The sequence below is a fragment of the Manis javanica genome, chromosome 1 (assembly GCF_040802235.1).
Source record: "Manis javanica isolate MJ-LG chromosome 1, MJ_LKY, whole genome shotgun sequence".
Taxonomy (NCBI): Eukaryota; Metazoa; Chordata; class Mammalia; order Pholidota; family Manidae; genus Manis; species Manis javanica.
In genome coordinates, this window is record NC_133156.1 from 65,249,944 (window position 1) to 65,266,978 (window position 17,035).

Here is a 17,035-nt window from a genome sequence, read left to right on the forward strand (position 1 = left end):
AGGGTGCAATTAAGCCCATATATTTTAAGACAGTTACATTGAAGTTTTTAGTATTATTTATCATCTGATACTAGTAAATTACTATCTTTTTAAACTGTCCACTGTGTTGTTTGTTAGCTGGGGGCCATTAGACTTCCAGTCTCTCTTCTCCTGTATCCACAGATAGTCATTGTTCACCTGGTATGTGTGACATTTATTTTTCTCTTCTAAGCCTGCAACCCTCTGTCTGCCTGCCAATCTACCACTGTTGAATGCCGCTTGGCTATTACCTCTTCCCTTGGACTATGCAGATTATTATCCTCTATTTGTGCCCCAGGAATGAGAGATAGCTAAATGAAATAGGTTCTAATATTTTGTCTCCTTTTTCTCAGAAAAGCATGCACGTAGGAGGGTATATCTTTTTTTTTCCACAAAAAGTATAAAAAGTCATTTTTACATAGAATATGGAATATTTTCCTTAGTGACAAACTTCTATTTGCTTTTATTTATTTATTTTTCATGAAAGAAATTTGTGCTTTATAGAATCTGGCTCCCTTTGAAGCTATCCTGCTCCCCTTTCTATCAATTTTGTTTTCCTTTAGAACATCATTTAGTTGATAAACTTCCTAGTATCCTGTTTAGCTGTCAGATTTTGATAAGCTTTCTGGGGAGCTCACATGCATTGTTCGTGTCACCCCAATTCAGCACTGTTCACCTTGTCTGTGGTCCACCAGAAGTAACTTGTGGCTAGGGTTTGGTGCTTCCTCCTGGTATTTTGGCTCTGGCTCTGCAAACATCACAAAGCAGACATAATATGTACACAAACAACTAGGGACACTAGTAGAATCTTGTCAGCTGAGAAAGAGGAAAGCCTCTGAAACGTGAAAAGAATAAATCTGTGCTGAGTGTATTTGTGATAGCATGCTTGAGTCTATCAATGAGACCACAACTAGTATTATGTATAAAAAGTGAACTAGATTCATATTCTTTATCATTTGCTCTCCAACACTAGATGTAAAAGTAATTAATAGGTCATGCAGTTTGCATGTGTTGCTCTCTCTCAGCTCATGTGTTTGTGTGGAAATACCCACATACACAAAAGGAAAGAGTCCTCAAGTAATGTTCCTATGTAAGAGAGATAGCATGAGACTCTTACAATTGATAAAGCCTCAAACTCTATTTATGGAGGAAGTCAAGAACTTGAAGTGTTTGGCCGCTCCCAGGTTTAATTGGTTTTATCTGCTGTTATCATAACAAGTTTATCTCTGCAGACAGTTGCATGGATAATACTTGGAGATCAGAATTCAAGCCCAGACACACAGTATCATATAGCAATTAAATGCTATTTGATAGTCCTGTGTGTGGCTCAGGTGTTGGGGAGCTCCTGTTGCTGGTTGACAGTCTTTATAGCATCTCATAAAATGGTTCTCAGGGGAAATCCACGTACGGAAAGCTCTCCGAATAGAAATGGCTAGGAAAGCAAGGGTAAAGTGTGGTTCAGACTCTTGTGGCGGTTCCAGTCACTGACTGTTGCCTGATGACTATGCAGTTCAGGTCTGAGAGACGTTTAATTATTTCTGTTATTACGTTTTCGTGAAAGGATGAAGCAGCCGTCTAGCTCCGTGACATGGATGCTGATTTATTTTTGGGAGGGAGTCCATTAAATGGATCAACATTCCTTGCCACATGCCCAATTTAATCCCTCATATGAGAACTACATAAAACATACTCTATATAGGAGAGAATTCTTGATGGATGTTTAACTGCATAGATCTAATTAGATGCAGAGCAAGACTTTCCCCAAATGATTAACTGGCGAGATTAGGTAGACCTTTCCTTTGTTTTGTTGGGATTTGGGCTTTCTTCCTCTAATATTCCTTTTTATCTTTTAAAATGAGTTTCTGAAAGCAGAAATGGAGGCAAAGCAAGCACTTGACACAGCTAAGGTTTGAAGAGTATTATAGTTATTCTTCTGGGCTTTTCCAGGAGTAGACTGCCTCTTTAACTTCCTGTGGCCTGTATGGGGGAGATAGGGAAAAGCCCAATTCAGGCTTTTCTGTAGATGCAGCGCTAAAGTGTTCTCCTCATTATATGTTTTAATTGCTCAGTTGTGCCTGGAATGTAGATTAACTCTTTAACACCTGAAAAAAGATTCCCCCTTCATGTGGATAACAGTGAAGACGAGAGACAATAGTATGACAAATGAGATAGCTAAGTGGGGCCCTGATCAATAGAGAGTGCTGTCCATTTGGGTAATGGACATCCCTGTCATCTCAGCTGTTAAAGAATTCAGCAGAGATGAGTCCCCAAAGGTCTGCAAAGTATAAGGCATCCAATACAGGAAACATTACCACCTCCCTTCCCCAACCCCAATAAATAAAAAGGTGCATCTCAGGAGCTCACTCTTTAGCTGCAGTAAGCTGCCATGCGTGGAATTTATTGTACTCTTATTTTCAAAAATCTGTGCACAAAGCAGAAAGACAACCTGGAGACTGGGGGTGCAGTCTTTGTTTTCTCAGACCTTCACAGTGGTGTGAACACCTTAGGTAATCTTGTGTGCAGTGAGGAGAAAAGTCTTCTGGGTTAAAATTACGAGGTTATTTAAGTTGCTCTTTAAAAATGTTCTCCCCTCCACCTGGTGATTTAAAGCCAGCATATTTGGCAACCAGGAAGCTTGACGAATCGCTTTTGTCAGACAGCCGTATGGCAGACGGAGTGGAGGTCACTGGTGCCCCGCCTTGCTCATTCGGACGAGGGCCATTGGGTCCACATGTCCAATTCTCACAGAGGACTGTTCATGGTTTCTCCTTTCTAAGTACCTTAAGTATGGTCAATCTCTGCTCCCTAGGAACTGCGGCCCGCTTCTACCCCACATTGCGCAGTGGAGACCAGAGGGAGGCTTTCTTCCTCTGCATTGCCACTGCCCCTTGAACCCAGTTGATCCCCAAAGGGACTGCTGTGACCATGAGGCCAGCCTGCCTGCTGGAATGTGCATGTGAGGAGTTCCAGGGGCTGGGCAGAGAGAGCCGTTTCCGGGGCAGTCAGGTGTGGGTCATTAATTTTCAGTGCTGTTGTTTAACTATTAATGAGGTCATGGCCCTGGGGCAAGACTGACTCTACCTATCAGCTGTCTCCCATCGCCCAACAGGCTGCTCACCTGCAGTCAGAGCTCTCCACCAATAATTGTCCCGGGCAGTGTTCACACGCCATTGCTTCATCTCCTAACCTCAGCTTCTTCTAGATAAGAAATAATTCCTCCTGCCCATCTCCCCAGTCATCCATCTTCAGTAGGGCCCATAAAACAAAGCCGTTCCCATTTTCCATTAACCTCTATGTCCTGGAACTTGGAGCCCTATATACTTTCTCTCCTTCTTCAGCAAAAGGCGTCTATTTTCCATCATTTTCGGGAGGTCTTAAACTATGCAGAAAAGGCAAGCAGCACCCCTGTTGACCTAGCCACCCACTTTACCTTTTATTTCTCTCCTGTTTACCATTGGAGTTGATAATTTGTAGAACTCAGTAAAGTAATTCACAGCTGTCAGCATCTTTATTATATTGCAGCCAGCAGCAGAAATTGTAACCTGAAGGGATATCTACTAAATCAAGATTTCTGTAGCATAAGCAGTGTAAATGAATTCCTGCACATTACATTATTATTTTTATAATGTCTTTATTAAAAAGGAGAGGAGAGGAGGCCTATTTGGAACAAGTACAGCACATCCATAGTCTGACAGATGCTTAGGGATGGGGAGAAAGCACATTAAACATCCTAAGCTCCAGCTCCTGCCCATTTGGAATTGCTGCCATATCCTCAGCAGGTCAGCAGCTGGCCTCTGCTTGGCCGTGACCTCCCCAGCAGTCAAGGGGTGGGTGATTCCTACTGTTTTATCCTCCTCCTCCTGTTCTCTAGAGCAGCACAGAGAATGATCCCTCTGCATGACAGCCCTTCAGGTCTGGAGGCTGAGGATCATGTTTCCTGAGATCGCCTCTCCTCTGGTGTATATATCTCCAGTTATTTCAGCCACTCATCATCTGTCATGCTGTGTGTGGGCCCACCATCCTGTCTGTAGAGGTTTACCAGGACGTCTCTGGTACCGCAATCATGTGTGGTCTGCCTGTACATAGGATAAGGTGTAGGTTCCGTTTTTTGTTCTGGATTCTAGGATTTAGGACACATTCCTGTCTCACTGGCTCATGGTGAGCTTGCAGATAACCAAAATCTCTCTGAAGAGTTCACATGAACTTAAGGTAGAGTCTCCTCTATCTTTGTCTCTTGTGTAGCTGACTTTTTGGGACCTAAGGACTTAAAAAGAAAACTTTATTAAAGAGCATCTTGTCAAATTCTAAACCTATCACATTTTCCAGCTTTGAATCACTGGCAGATTTCATTTTTAAAATTCTCTTAGGTGTTGTGTCTATACTGGTAGAGTGTACAAATAAAGCAAAAGGAAAGAACACAATAAATACACACGGTGTGCTGTTCATCAGTGCAACCTGTGTGCCAGACCCGGTGCGGAGCGGTACCACACGTTGTTTCTCATCCTTTCAACAGACCTGCAAAGTGGATATTGTTTCCCCTTTTACAGATGTGGAAACCAGACTGGGAGGCATCAATGGCTTACCTGGGGCCATGACACTAGTTAGTGGCATAATCAGGATTTAACCCAGTTATCTTACTCTGTCTCTCTTTTCACTCTGCCTTAATGTCTGTGCTAAATATGTATGTTAGTGCAGCTTTTGAGGTAAGTTACCAGATTCCCCAATATTTTACATAAGCCATTTGAGACCGTGGGAAGCCAGTGGTTCAACACCAAAAACAAAATGTTTCTGCAGTGGAGAGAACGTTAGCTGTGGTAGCCATTCAGGCTTTACAAAGATTTCGGTTCTCTTACCTTCCAGGTATTTGGTTGAATTGCAGTTCCCAACCAACGTAAAATTTGATGTGACTGTGTGACTAGCGGTAGTCAACAGAATATGAGTGGACACCTCCACCTGTGTCGCCGGTGGGCAGGAGCTTTAAGAAGCAGCATGTGCTTTGCCATAGTAGCCATTCTGTTTTCCCCCACCGGCGTGGCCTTGAACAGCTGCCAGGATAGCAGCTGTTTGTCAGCTTAGTTTCTGAGTGACTACGAAGAGTGGAGCCCCATCGCTGACTCGCAGTGGGCCTATGGTGTGAGCAAGAAATCTTTGTTATTTTAGGCCACTGGATCTTGGAGTTGGTGGTCACTGCTTCATAATCGAATCTGTTCCAACTGTTACAGGTAGATTACCAAGGCAAGAACATGAGTGACCTTCTTATAATGAATCCTAACTCTTGTTTAAAATAGAAAATTTGTACTACCAAGAAGCTGCTTGATATGAAAATATGTAAGGCAATGCTATGTATATGCAATACCTAAAAAACTTCTGTTTTACTAATATACTACTAATGCACAGCGGAATCTACATTCTTGCCTACGACATTGTCTTACCCTGGGCTTTATAGAAGGCAGATATGCTAACACTTAGCTGGGGGAGCGGAGCTCAGATCATGCAATTCCAGGGAAGCAACAGTGAGGGGGAAATGATTGTGGCCTGCGAGGCAAGGGGAAGGAGTACGAGGTGATGTGTTAATAAGCTGGCCATGGCTTCAGCACAAAACAGAAGTGGTCCCTTGGTCATGGAATGGCACCAGGGAGGCTGTATTGCAAAACCACTGTGCCTGGACTGATCTGTCAGAGAGAAGAAAGGCAAGCAGCATGTTCTGTTTGCAAGTACTGGCTCTTTGCCCTTTCCTGTCTCACTGGTGAAAACCCCATGCATTTGCAGTCCTGCTGCCTAGACCCTCCCGGGCAGCTTCTATGGAAGCCAGAGCCTCTGAGGGTACCGTCTGGACGTGTGTGCAGGCCTGGCAGGCTCTTCGTGCAGGTGCTTTCCTGGGCTTTGGTCTAGTTAGCAGGGGCAGCCAGGGTTTATCTGGCCTGCTGTGTAATTTGAGTCTAATTCAGACATTGGAAAATCTTAAGTCTGGAGCCCTTTGCTGTTCAGGACTTCTATTTTCGTACCTGTAAACAATATGTTGGACTGTATAATTTGAAAGATCCTATTAGTTCTAATAGCCTGATGTAATTTTAGACGAGTTTCTCAAATCGTACCATTTATGTATCAATATTGGGATAATTAGCAGATATTGAAGAAACCAATATAACTTAAATTTGAGCAATCTTTAAAAAAAAAAAACCTATGACATTTTTATCCTAGTGTTTCTTAAACATTTTTTACAATGACCCTTAGTAAGAAATTTGTTTAATAAGTGGTAGAGAAAACACATATACACAAAATATACATAATTGAAACAAAAATTTCACAGAATATTTCCCTTACCATGTGTAAGTGTGATAGGTTTTATTTGTTCTATTAAAAAATAAAAAGCTACTACCTACTAACAGTTCAAGATCCCGTTTGAAAAACCTAGAATCTATCTCATATCTCATATTTATTATATATGATAATGTAACCCTTTTACACTTAAACCTATGTGTAAAACCAAAACATTAAATTTCATTTGCAGTAATTTTGACCATACTGACATCACTGAGTAAATGCTAAACATTTCATTTTCAAATGGTTTTTATCGTTGTATTTAGGAAGAACATTCCAGCCATGAGAAGATAAATTAATTATTAATACAACCAAGAATAGAAACTATGGAAATTTCCTAGAGGTCTTCTTGTTTTTGAGACCATCACTTTAGACTCATGTTACACACATAAACTGCCATACTTTAACTGAGTGATTAAGCAGGTATCAGCCTTCCATTTTGATTGAATTCTGAATCTTAACTTTTATTTTTTTTAACATTATAGCATTTTAGGTCCACTTGGGAGAGGCTCTGAATAAATTAAATTGATGTTGATTGTGACGGAAAACAAAAGAAAACACAACAATTCCCTAATCATGAATAAGCTGTGTGTCTAGTTTAGTAAAAGCCACTGTTACTGTTCTTGTAATAACTGGTGTCCCACAGAGTAAGAACCAGAGTTCCTATTTCTGGCTTAGCTTCGGTATTGAGCTCTGTGAATGAAGAAGGATGTTTTCCTGTGTCAAGCCCTGTTGTTTTTATAGCAGCCCCGTGAGATGAGCCTGGTGGGAAGCTCGTTCCCATTGTACAGATGACCAAGGGGACAGGCAGCTCCCTCTAGCCTTCCTGTAGATTACCGTCTCCATAACAACTCAGAGATGTGATTTTGTGTTAACAGTGACGACACTATTTCCTCTAGTCTATCTGCCAGGCTTTGTTTCCTGAAAATCATTTCATTTCCTGGTTTCTGCAATAACGTCTGTGGGGAATGTTCTAAACAACACCTCCTTCTGGGGGAGAGAGTTGCTCTAAGTGGCAGGGGGGCACTCAGGAATCCTAGTTCGCCACCTGATGTGGTCGTTGTCAGCCCTTTTCTCACCTTCCTCATGGCCTTTCACATTTTTCCACCTTAGTTTTCACGTCTGTTAAATGAGGTTATTATGAAACCTTCCTACCTGCCACATATGGTCGTTGTGCATCTGAAGTAAGATAATGTGCTTGAGAATATCCTGAAGAGGTACATCAGGATTGTTGTTACTATTGTTCCTCATCCCACTCTTCCAACACACACACACACACACACACACCCAATCTAGAAGAATATTAATAGCTGTTTTAAAAGAAAATGAAGTTTATCTGAGTAGCCAATTTGCAAACAAAACAGGAACGTGAATGTTAGGGTTTTCTGGTTCTTAGATAAAATGGAAGTCCATATTTTTAGGCCAGAAACTTTTCTAAACAGGGAAAAATACAGCGCAGATAACTTAGTTTTTCCCAGCACAAAAATATTTGCTCCAATTTACCCAGGAGAAAGTAGGCATCCAGTATTTTCTAGTTAATAGAGTTGGTTATTCCATATAAAAAAATGTAACTGCTTGTGACACATTTAGTCACTATATTAAAGGAACAGCACAGGGAGAGTTCCTTCCTTTTTACCTTAAACCATCTTATCATAATTTGTAGACTTTTCTAATGGCTTGGCGATTTTTTTTCTGGTGCTCTAAACTGTTTTATTGCTGTAATTGAGGAAACTAGAATTTCACACTGTACTTAGAGTTTATCTTCATGCTCCCCTTTTTTACCGTAACACCTTATTATTGAGGAATTTGCTTTCCTGGTCTCCTTGGGATGACTTGCTTTTCCACTGATTTAGTTGTTAGAATAAAATAATGTACTTGCACATTCAGAAGTAAATCCTATTCTGTTCTTCTCTATACATTTTTCACTTGGGAACCTATTTAATCAAAGAATCTATTTATAATCCATGACTGAATAAAAAAGCACATATAAAGATGATTTCTAGAAAGTCAGAGCTCACACAGCTTTTTCTGTGTGGCATATAGCAGAGTAACCCTTGGCAGAGGGTGTCCATGTTCAGATCCAGCCAAGTCTGGGCCGTTAGCTTTTCCCTGTCAGTGAACAGAAAACTCATGGAAAGCACAGCCCTAGTTTCAGGAAAAATGGTTCCATGTAAACTTCTGTTGGAATGAACTGAAGCAGAGAAATGCAACTCTGGTTGTCAACCTATAGAACTGGGACTGGGATCAGGTTTCTATTCTGAGGCTTTGAGTCTTCTGTATCTGTTATTGTAAAAAAGCAAGGGCTCTAAAATACAGAATCTAGATTCTATAATCATTCTAGAATGATACAAGTCTTTACTTGTAACTTCCTACATAATCAATTTATTTATAAAATAATAAATTATAAATAAACAATAAACTAAATAACAAATTTCCATTCTCTCTGATACTGTATTGATGGTGACAGCAAAATGGTATCGTGTCTGCTTCTGATTGAGGTTTTTGGGTAGTTTCTCATCCTTTTGCATTTCTATCATGAGCATCGTCTATAGGGTGATATAAATTTGACCCCTAACTAAAAGCTTTGAAAGAAAATTTAGAAGTAGGTTTTAGGAAAATCAGAGCACTTTCTATTGTTTCAAATTTAAGTGAGGTGCTCATTGCTCAAAGAAAAGCTTGATATTGAAACAGTCACATTAACAAAAAATTAGGGGGAAAAGAGATGAGAAATCAACATCTATTGAGAAGATGCCATATACTGTGTTTATACCCACTATATATCCCCCGTCCATGTAACCACTGTGTGCCAAGATGGGTGCTTTCTCCCACACATTCTTTCATTAATCTCACAATCTCATTAATCTCATGACTCTTGTTAGTTGTGGTGTAATTATCTTCATTTTTACGTAGCAAAAGGAGACTCACAGAGGTTAACTTTTCTGTCCAAGGTTCCCCAGGCAATGCGGGATATGAAGGAAAATCCCTTTAGGGTAACTCAGACCTCAAAGCTCCTGTTCTTTGCCCTTATACTGTGCTATTATTCTAAGATTAATAAATATAATTCGGAAGTGCAATTTGTGTGTCATACACACATATGCCTAATCTTCATTAACAGTGTGAATTTCATTAAAAACTGTGAGCTCACATGCTACTACTTTTTATAAACTAATTATTTACGACAATTGACATTTCTAGGGTGACTCTGAGTGTGAAGCAACTATTCAAAAAGTTATTAAAGATGTGAAGTTATACCACTACAGGCACAGACAGATATGGGGAAAACAGTGGTACCTTCTGCACTTCAGGATGTTCTGCTGATTCTGAGAGGTAAAGGTACCTCTCTGGCTTTAATTATTAGGTCTAACTCTGCCTAATGTATAAAAACTCAGTTTGGCTTTTAGTGAAGCAAATAATTTCAAAATTCTCCTGTATTCTGAATATAAGGTCAGTATCATTAAAGCTGCATTAGTTAAGTTTACATTAGAGAAGTGAACTGTAGGAGATTTGTCAATAATATAAAATGCTCTTTGTTTTTCACCTACCTTAAGCTGTTGTTGCATTTTTAACATGCTTAGACACTTGCCTATTTTGAGGTATTTTCTTCTGCTCTGCTGTGACTCACTCAACTTGTGCTCTGGCCTTTTTCTCTGTCCAGGCAAACAAAAGTGTTTTGTCATTATTCATATCCCTTCTTACCTATTGAGTAATTGTTCCTAGTGGGATAGCTGGTGCCAAGAATGGCGTGTGTTACCTCCTGTGGATTCTACGCTTACAAATTTGGTCTTCCAGGAACATAGGTGAATAACTTCTAGTTAAAGAGTCACTCATGGTAATTTTAAGTCAGATTGCATGGCTCAGTGACTTCTACAGTAAGAACTGGTGTGGGCAGAAAGAGGTTAAATAGTATTTTGGTTGATTAACTCAATGAATTACAAAACAGGAAACCAACAGATTGATTTTCAAGATCCAAACTACTGGCATTAAAAAAGAACCCTTTAATTGCTATCTTGCACCACCTTAAAGATATTCAGAAACCAATGTGTTACTGTAAATTGCTGCACAGCTTAATTATTTTCTATTAGAAGAGTGAAAGAAATTGGAAGAAAAGAAACATATCTGCTCTTGTTAATAGCAAATGGTAATCCACAGCCTGCTTCTGCTACCTGTCATTCTTCCCTACCAACTGAATGGGAAAGCACCCTGCATCACTCATCTGCATAAGGAGAAGGAAACTCTCATTTATTATAAAAGGATTTATTTCAATAAAGAAATAAAATGAAAGGATGACTGATAAGTGCACTTAAACCTTCTGAGCATTGTGGCAGGCTTGTGGAATTTGGGTACTAAATATGATCTCTGTATCCTCTGTTAATGATAGAGCCTCTTGGTCAGACTGATGTTGTGCCTGGAACCATAATCCTCTCTTTATGCCCTTCATTGCTTCTTAGCAGGCAGGAGGCACAAACTCATTGCTGATTCTTTCGCTCTCCACCTGCTGGCCCCCTTGTGAACCAGAGCTTTTGAGAGATGTAGCCTTTTGGGTATTTGCACAAAGGGACAGGCACATTTGTGAGCTGTGTGCCCTGCTGCAAAGCAATGGTACAGCAAAAGCCGTAAGTACATCTTAGATTGTTTTGCACTTAAACAAATAGGAGACAGACAAATTGAGTATCTGAGACACTCTTTTTTTTATTTTTGAATTTCAGTGATTTTTTTTTCTGTGCACAGTCTTTTTTTTTTAATTGAAGGATCATTGATATACAATCTTATATTGGTTTCAAGTATACTACACAGTGGTTCAACAGTTACCCATATTATTAAATCCTCACTACGACTAGTGTGGTCACTCTCTGTCAACATAGATGTTACAGAGTCATTGACTGTGTTCTCCATGCTGTACTACCACCATCCCTGTGACTGGCTTATATTATGATTGAGAGGGTTGTGCCCCTTTATCCCCCTCACCCACCCACCCCCGACTCCTCTCCCACCCTGAACCCTCTCCTGCGGTAACCACCAGTCACTTCTTAGTGTCTACAAGTCTGCTGTTATTTTGTTTATTTTGTTGTTTTGTTTTTAGATTCTACAAGTAAGTGAAATCATATGGTATTTTTGGGAGACTATTTAAAAAAAAAAAAGGAAGCCCATGTTTAGTTTTCATAGCTGATTGATGTCATAGCCATTTCCCAACTCTAGCTAATATTAAGATAGCGGCTCTTCTGGAGGTGTCTGGCATGTGTGAAGTGTTAGAGAAAAGAACAAGCCAAAAAAAGGAGCAGTGCTGTTCAGGCTAAAGGTTTGCCATTGTTGATTTTTTTTTAACAGTTATAATGGATCTTAATAATATTAACTTGGTAAATTAATCCATTTTGTCTCTTTTCTTTGTCTTCTGGACTCTGGATCAGTGGAAGTTCGGTAGGCATTAGATTTGGTGAGCCCAGTTTAGGTGTTGGGAATATCATGTTTGCCAGCAAGGCCGAGTCCCTGCCCTCATGGAGCTTCATTATGAATGGGGTTTGCAGACAACCTTCAAACTAATGAATAGCAAGAGAATTAGAGATGATGTAAATAAATAAATAACAGATGTGATAGAGAATAGGAAGTGGAGGAAAACTGCCAAAAGGGCTTGGGTGATGAGTGAAGGTGACTCTGAGGTGGTCCTATTTGAACTGATACCAGAAAAAGCAGGACAAGCCAGGGGATGTGGGTGTTAGGGCTTTGGGGGCATAGAGTCCTTGGTGACCTGTGGCTGTTTCAAAGGGGTGTTCACATCCCTCTGTATCACCAAATGCAGCGGCAGGTCATAAAGCATGTGTACTATAATATGTCTTGGAGATATAAATACCATTATTTTTTCAAACAAATATGCATGCTCTTGGGATTAGTAAAGTATAAGTTCTTATAAAAATGTTACTCCACTTAGAGTGGTTTTTTCATTTTGCATTTTTTAGTGTTTTGAGAAATACAAATATTTTCATGTAGGACTTTTTATTCTTGAAGATTGGGAACCACTGCTGTCTAGTAGTTGTGGGAAGGTGCATTTCCACTACCTGAGGGTGACTTGCACACTCTTCTGGCAGAACAAGAGCATGTAAACTAATATACAGGTCTCCTAAAATGGCACACATTTATTTTTCCCTTAGATTCAAATAATATTACATTTACCTGATAATATTTATGGATTAAATTTAAGAGGGTGGAAACTTAGAAAATAGACCAACAGGGTGTTTAATAGGATTTGTTTAAACATTGTGTATGACTATGTGACCAGTATATGAGTAACTGCTAATTACCGTGAACTATCACTGCACAGATAATTTATTAATAGAAACAGCAAAAATATCTTGATCTGTGTGTAGTCATTACTATCAATTCACTGTGCTTTCGGTAGACCTGAACGGTACCTGGCAGACAGAAACATGAACTCACACATTCCTGAAAACTGGCTAATTATAGTTGGAAAGCCACCTTTTCTTGTACTGTACCTTTTCAGAGGAAAAAGCTTAAGATGGTAGACTTACTCAGTTCAATCTAACAGACATTTATTGAGACTTAAAAAAATTCAGTAGGCGTTTTTATCTGCCTACTGGTAAAAGAATAGTGGATTTGAACAAACCTGAACACAGGTACCACTAATTGCTCAGTATTTTGTACTGTGATCTTGAGAATATTATCATATTGAAGTCACTAAAGGTAAACAGGTAACTGAGATCATATAACTTACCATGTGCATGTGCTTTTCTGTTTTTGTTCAGATTTAAAATACTTTCATTTCATACCTGAGACAGTTTTCGTGTTTGCTTTTTTCAGGAACTCGTTCCTTGAGTTCTTTATTGGGAGGACTTTATTGTAGGAAGAACAAAGGCCCTGCCCTTTCCCCCTCTCCCGTTGATTTGTTGCGTTTATAATGCTTTCAATGACAAGCCAGATGTGGTATGCAAACAGACTGCCAGTAAGTATAGCAAGAGAAAGCCTCCAGTACAGTACATGAGAACAGCTTTTGTTATACCAGAGTGACACGGTGATTTATGAAGTGTCAAACCCTTTTGCCTTTGAAGAATTCTGGCCTTCACATCTGTCTTTCGTATTTATTTCAGTTGTCCTGGTGACACACTGTCCCCAGAAACCCTGGAATGGTTCTGTGGACCTTGTGGCAAATGAATGGAGGGTCGTTTCCCCCTTTTTAAGAAGAGAAACAAAGCTGTGAATGAGAAATCAGGAGAGAATGGGTGAGTGAGTCACCGTGCTTTGTCCCTGCTCCACGCACTTCGCACCTCAGGCAGCCAGAACAGTGCTTATAGTTCAAAGGGAGAAGGAAGCTTCCTTCAGAGATTTTCAGTTTGGATGGTCTCAGAAGGAAAATGCTGAAACAATGCTCTTGTTTTCAAATGACTTTACTTTTCAAGTGAAAATATTCAAAAATAAATTTACTTATGCCAAGTTGCATTTTTTTAAAAAACTTGAATTGTCTTTAGAATGCCAGTTTCAGGGTTTATTCATGGTGTTTGGTTAGATGTCTAATTTTATATTTTCCTGCAGTGTTGTGTTTTTTAAGGAGAGTGTGTCACTCAGTACCCCAAATAAGAATACTAATTTTTGGTTTTTTGGTTTTTTTTTTTTAAAAGAAAACACTCTTTTCAAGACTTCTGTATGTTTTTCCCTTAGAACTTTGACACCCTCCATGTCTGTTTATTGTTTCAATATATAGAAACTGAACAGGGCTTTCCGCAGGACAAAGTAGATTAACTGAGAAAAAAGTTTTCCGAAAGGATTAAGCCAGGAAAAACCTGATGTGACCTTGTCAAGACAAGATTATTTTTATTCCTCTTGCTTCAAGGAATGGCTTGTGTTTTCAGGTGAAGAAGTCATGAAAAGGTAAATTTTCAAATTTGTCAAAATCTACATTTCAGCATATATATTCCTTTACTTTTAATTCATGTTTTAAGACGCAGAATGAGCAGCAGGACCATGATTCTGCTCACCAGACTTTGACTGATTGAATGAGGGTTTACTGATGGTTAAAAATTTGCGTGGGCAGCAGCTGTTAGGTGGCCTCATTAATAAGTGGAAATCCAGCACAGTGACAGGAAAACACAAGTTCTACGGCACCTGTGTCTGTGTTCCTCGAAGAGTGACACCTTCCTTGGCTGAAGTCACATTTATTAAACTAATTTAATAACATATCATGAAACTAGATGTATTCTCTGTAACCGCATATCCAAACATCATTATATCAAATGAAACAGGCTGGATGTTCTTGTTAAATTTGGGTGATGGATCCTCAAGTGTAAGGACCTTGGGAATAATTAACACAGTTCCTCTCAATGACTGGACATATAGAAAATACTCTGCATTGAGTTTCTAGGAATTCAAGTATGGCAAGGAGATAGAGTTCAGTTGGCTTTGTGACTTCAGATTGTGGGCTTTTCTCCTTTCAGACGTGCCTAATGAAGATAACATTGCCATGCATTATAGAAACCAGTGTTGCTTGTCTGAAATGACTTGGGCTTCAGCAGCTCATAAGGATGCTTTTCAGAGTGGGGGTTGCTGAAGTGGACCTAATGGAAATGGCCACAGGGTGCCTTGCCTTGGCAGGGAAGATTCTGGCCCTGGGAATGTTCAGTTTTCTTTCTTTGGCATAGTGTACCTCGGCTTCCTGACGGGTGCTAATTGACTGGGAAGGTCATTTGAAATCCTTGAACATCCTTCCACCTGCCAACCCACAGGCTCGGCCTGTACATTGTTCTCCATGTAGCTGTCCTTCTATTACACATGGTCAGGACACAGGAGCTCTCCTCTCAAGAGAGGTGTGTGCATTATCTACCCTCCTACCAACACCAAAATCCTGTCAATCACAGTGACCTCTGGGGGCTTTGAGCAAGCCTGGTAAACAAGGAACCGATGTCTGCAATAGCTTTTTATTCACTTCTGGTGTTGTTGTTTTTTTCCGAGTGGGGCTTTCTAATTACTTGGTTGTGTATGCAAACACTGAAGGAGCATTAGGCGCATCAAGTGGGGCTCTGCTTTTATTAGGAAACTCTTTTATTTTCTAAATAGAATATGTCAAACATATTCTTTCCTTTTGAGACAGTTAACCTTTCATCTCTCTTGTAGCAGAAATTCCAGTCTCTGGGGCTTGCTAATTTTGTATTGAAATATTCTAAAGCAGGAGGAAAATGCTGTTTACAGTGCCTTCATTAAAAAGCTTTTAATCGTGTTTTGTTGCTACATATATAGTTTGGATCCCTGCTGGATACACTTCATTGCATGAGAAAAATACAGTATTTTTAAAAGACACACCAGTAAACACAACCCAGTTCTACTTTGACCCTGACAATTGAGTAGAGAAAGTACCTTCATCATTTTCATACTTACTAGATTACAGTGAAAATATGAGTTCAATAGATCCTCAGAGATGTGTTTCTAAGTGACCTCCAATCTTCTTACTTTTGATGAAATCTTTTTATGTAGGCCACTTTTTTCTCACCCATTATCACATGCCTTGAATCATGTAATAGTGCCACTAATAATATGACTTGTTGTAGAAAACTGTTCAGGCAAATGCAGGTTGATTTGTGTGCAGAGTGCTTCCCAACTTTTCACATATCTGTGCATATGTAGCCAACTATACTATTTATATTGCACACTGGAAGAGGCTAAAGGGATAATAATAGCAAACACTTCGAAAGAGTCTGGTGCTTTAAACACTTTTCAGGCATTGAATTTAGTGTTTACAATAACCATGGAGGTAGGTACTACTATTATTTCTGTTCCCAGATGAGGAAGCTAAAACACCGGGACTGCCTCAATGTGACTCGCCCCGACATCACAGAGCCGCTAAGTGCTCTACCCGCATTGGGCCGAGGCAGCCTGCCAGAGTCAATGCTTTTACCTGCACTGTGCTTGACACCCCTGTGACCCTCTCATGGCTCATCGTTAATGCACAGGAATGGGGAAAAGAACAGAAGCCATCATGTGCACGATGCACACTGAGCTGGCATCCTTTTCTCCTAGTCACCCCTCTTCCCCACATAGTAAGTTATGAGCTTTTATAGATACCTGGGCTTTTTTTGTTTTTTTTGTCCTTTCCTTAAATCAGTTTTATTGAGATGTAATTTACATAGCATAGATTTCAAGGGTTTTGAATGTATAACTCAATGAATTTTAGCTTATTTACAAGAGTCATACAATTTAATCACCACAATCTAATTTTATACCATTTCCATCATCTTAATAAGAAACTTCGTGCTGTTGACAGTCATTCCCCATTCCCACCCCCAGCTCTGGGCAACCTCTAATCTACTTTCTGCCTCTTTATACTTGCTTATTTTGGGGATACTTCATATTAATTGAAACATACATGTCTGACTTCTTTCATAGAGCATACTGTTTTTGGTGTTCTAGATACTGAACCTTTATGTAGAATGTTTCTTTTCAGACATCTCTCACATGTCTTCCAAACCTGCCTCCATGGAAGTGGAAGACTCTGATTTTACTAACTAAAAGTTGTGGTTTGTACTGTCACACCACCAGGTTTAGCTGGCCAAACCAGAGTCCTGAGGAGTTTACCATCATCACATCATGAGCTTCTCAGACAATTAATTAAGGTCTTAGATGTGGGCTTCATGCTATTCAAAGTATCTTTTCACTTTAGGACTGCAAATGTGCTGGGTCAAATAGTAAGCCTGAGAGGAAC

At 39.7% G+C, this 17,035-nt stretch overlaps 1 protein-coding gene across 3 annotated transcripts in view; it reads left to right on the plus strand.

Annotated features, from left to right (window-relative positions):
- EFNA5 (ephrin A5) overlaps positions 1 to 17,035 on the plus strand; it is a 281,772-nt gene that overhangs the window by 135,494 nt on the left and 129,243 nt on the right. The window contains exons 1-2 of one of the 3 annotated variants that reach the window (XM_037011958.2): positions 11,566 to 11,635; positions 13,437 to 13,568. The exons of the other annotated variants lie outside the window; for them this stretch is intronic. Of the exons in view, the coding sequence (XP_036867853.1) occupies positions 13,501 to 13,568 (68 nt within the window). The 5' untranslated portion in view covers positions 11,566 to 11,635; positions 13,437 to 13,500. Of the gene's footprint in view, positions 1 to 11,565; positions 11,636 to 13,436; positions 13,569 to 17,035 lie in introns of those variants that run through there. 3 annotated transcript variants of the gene reach the window in all.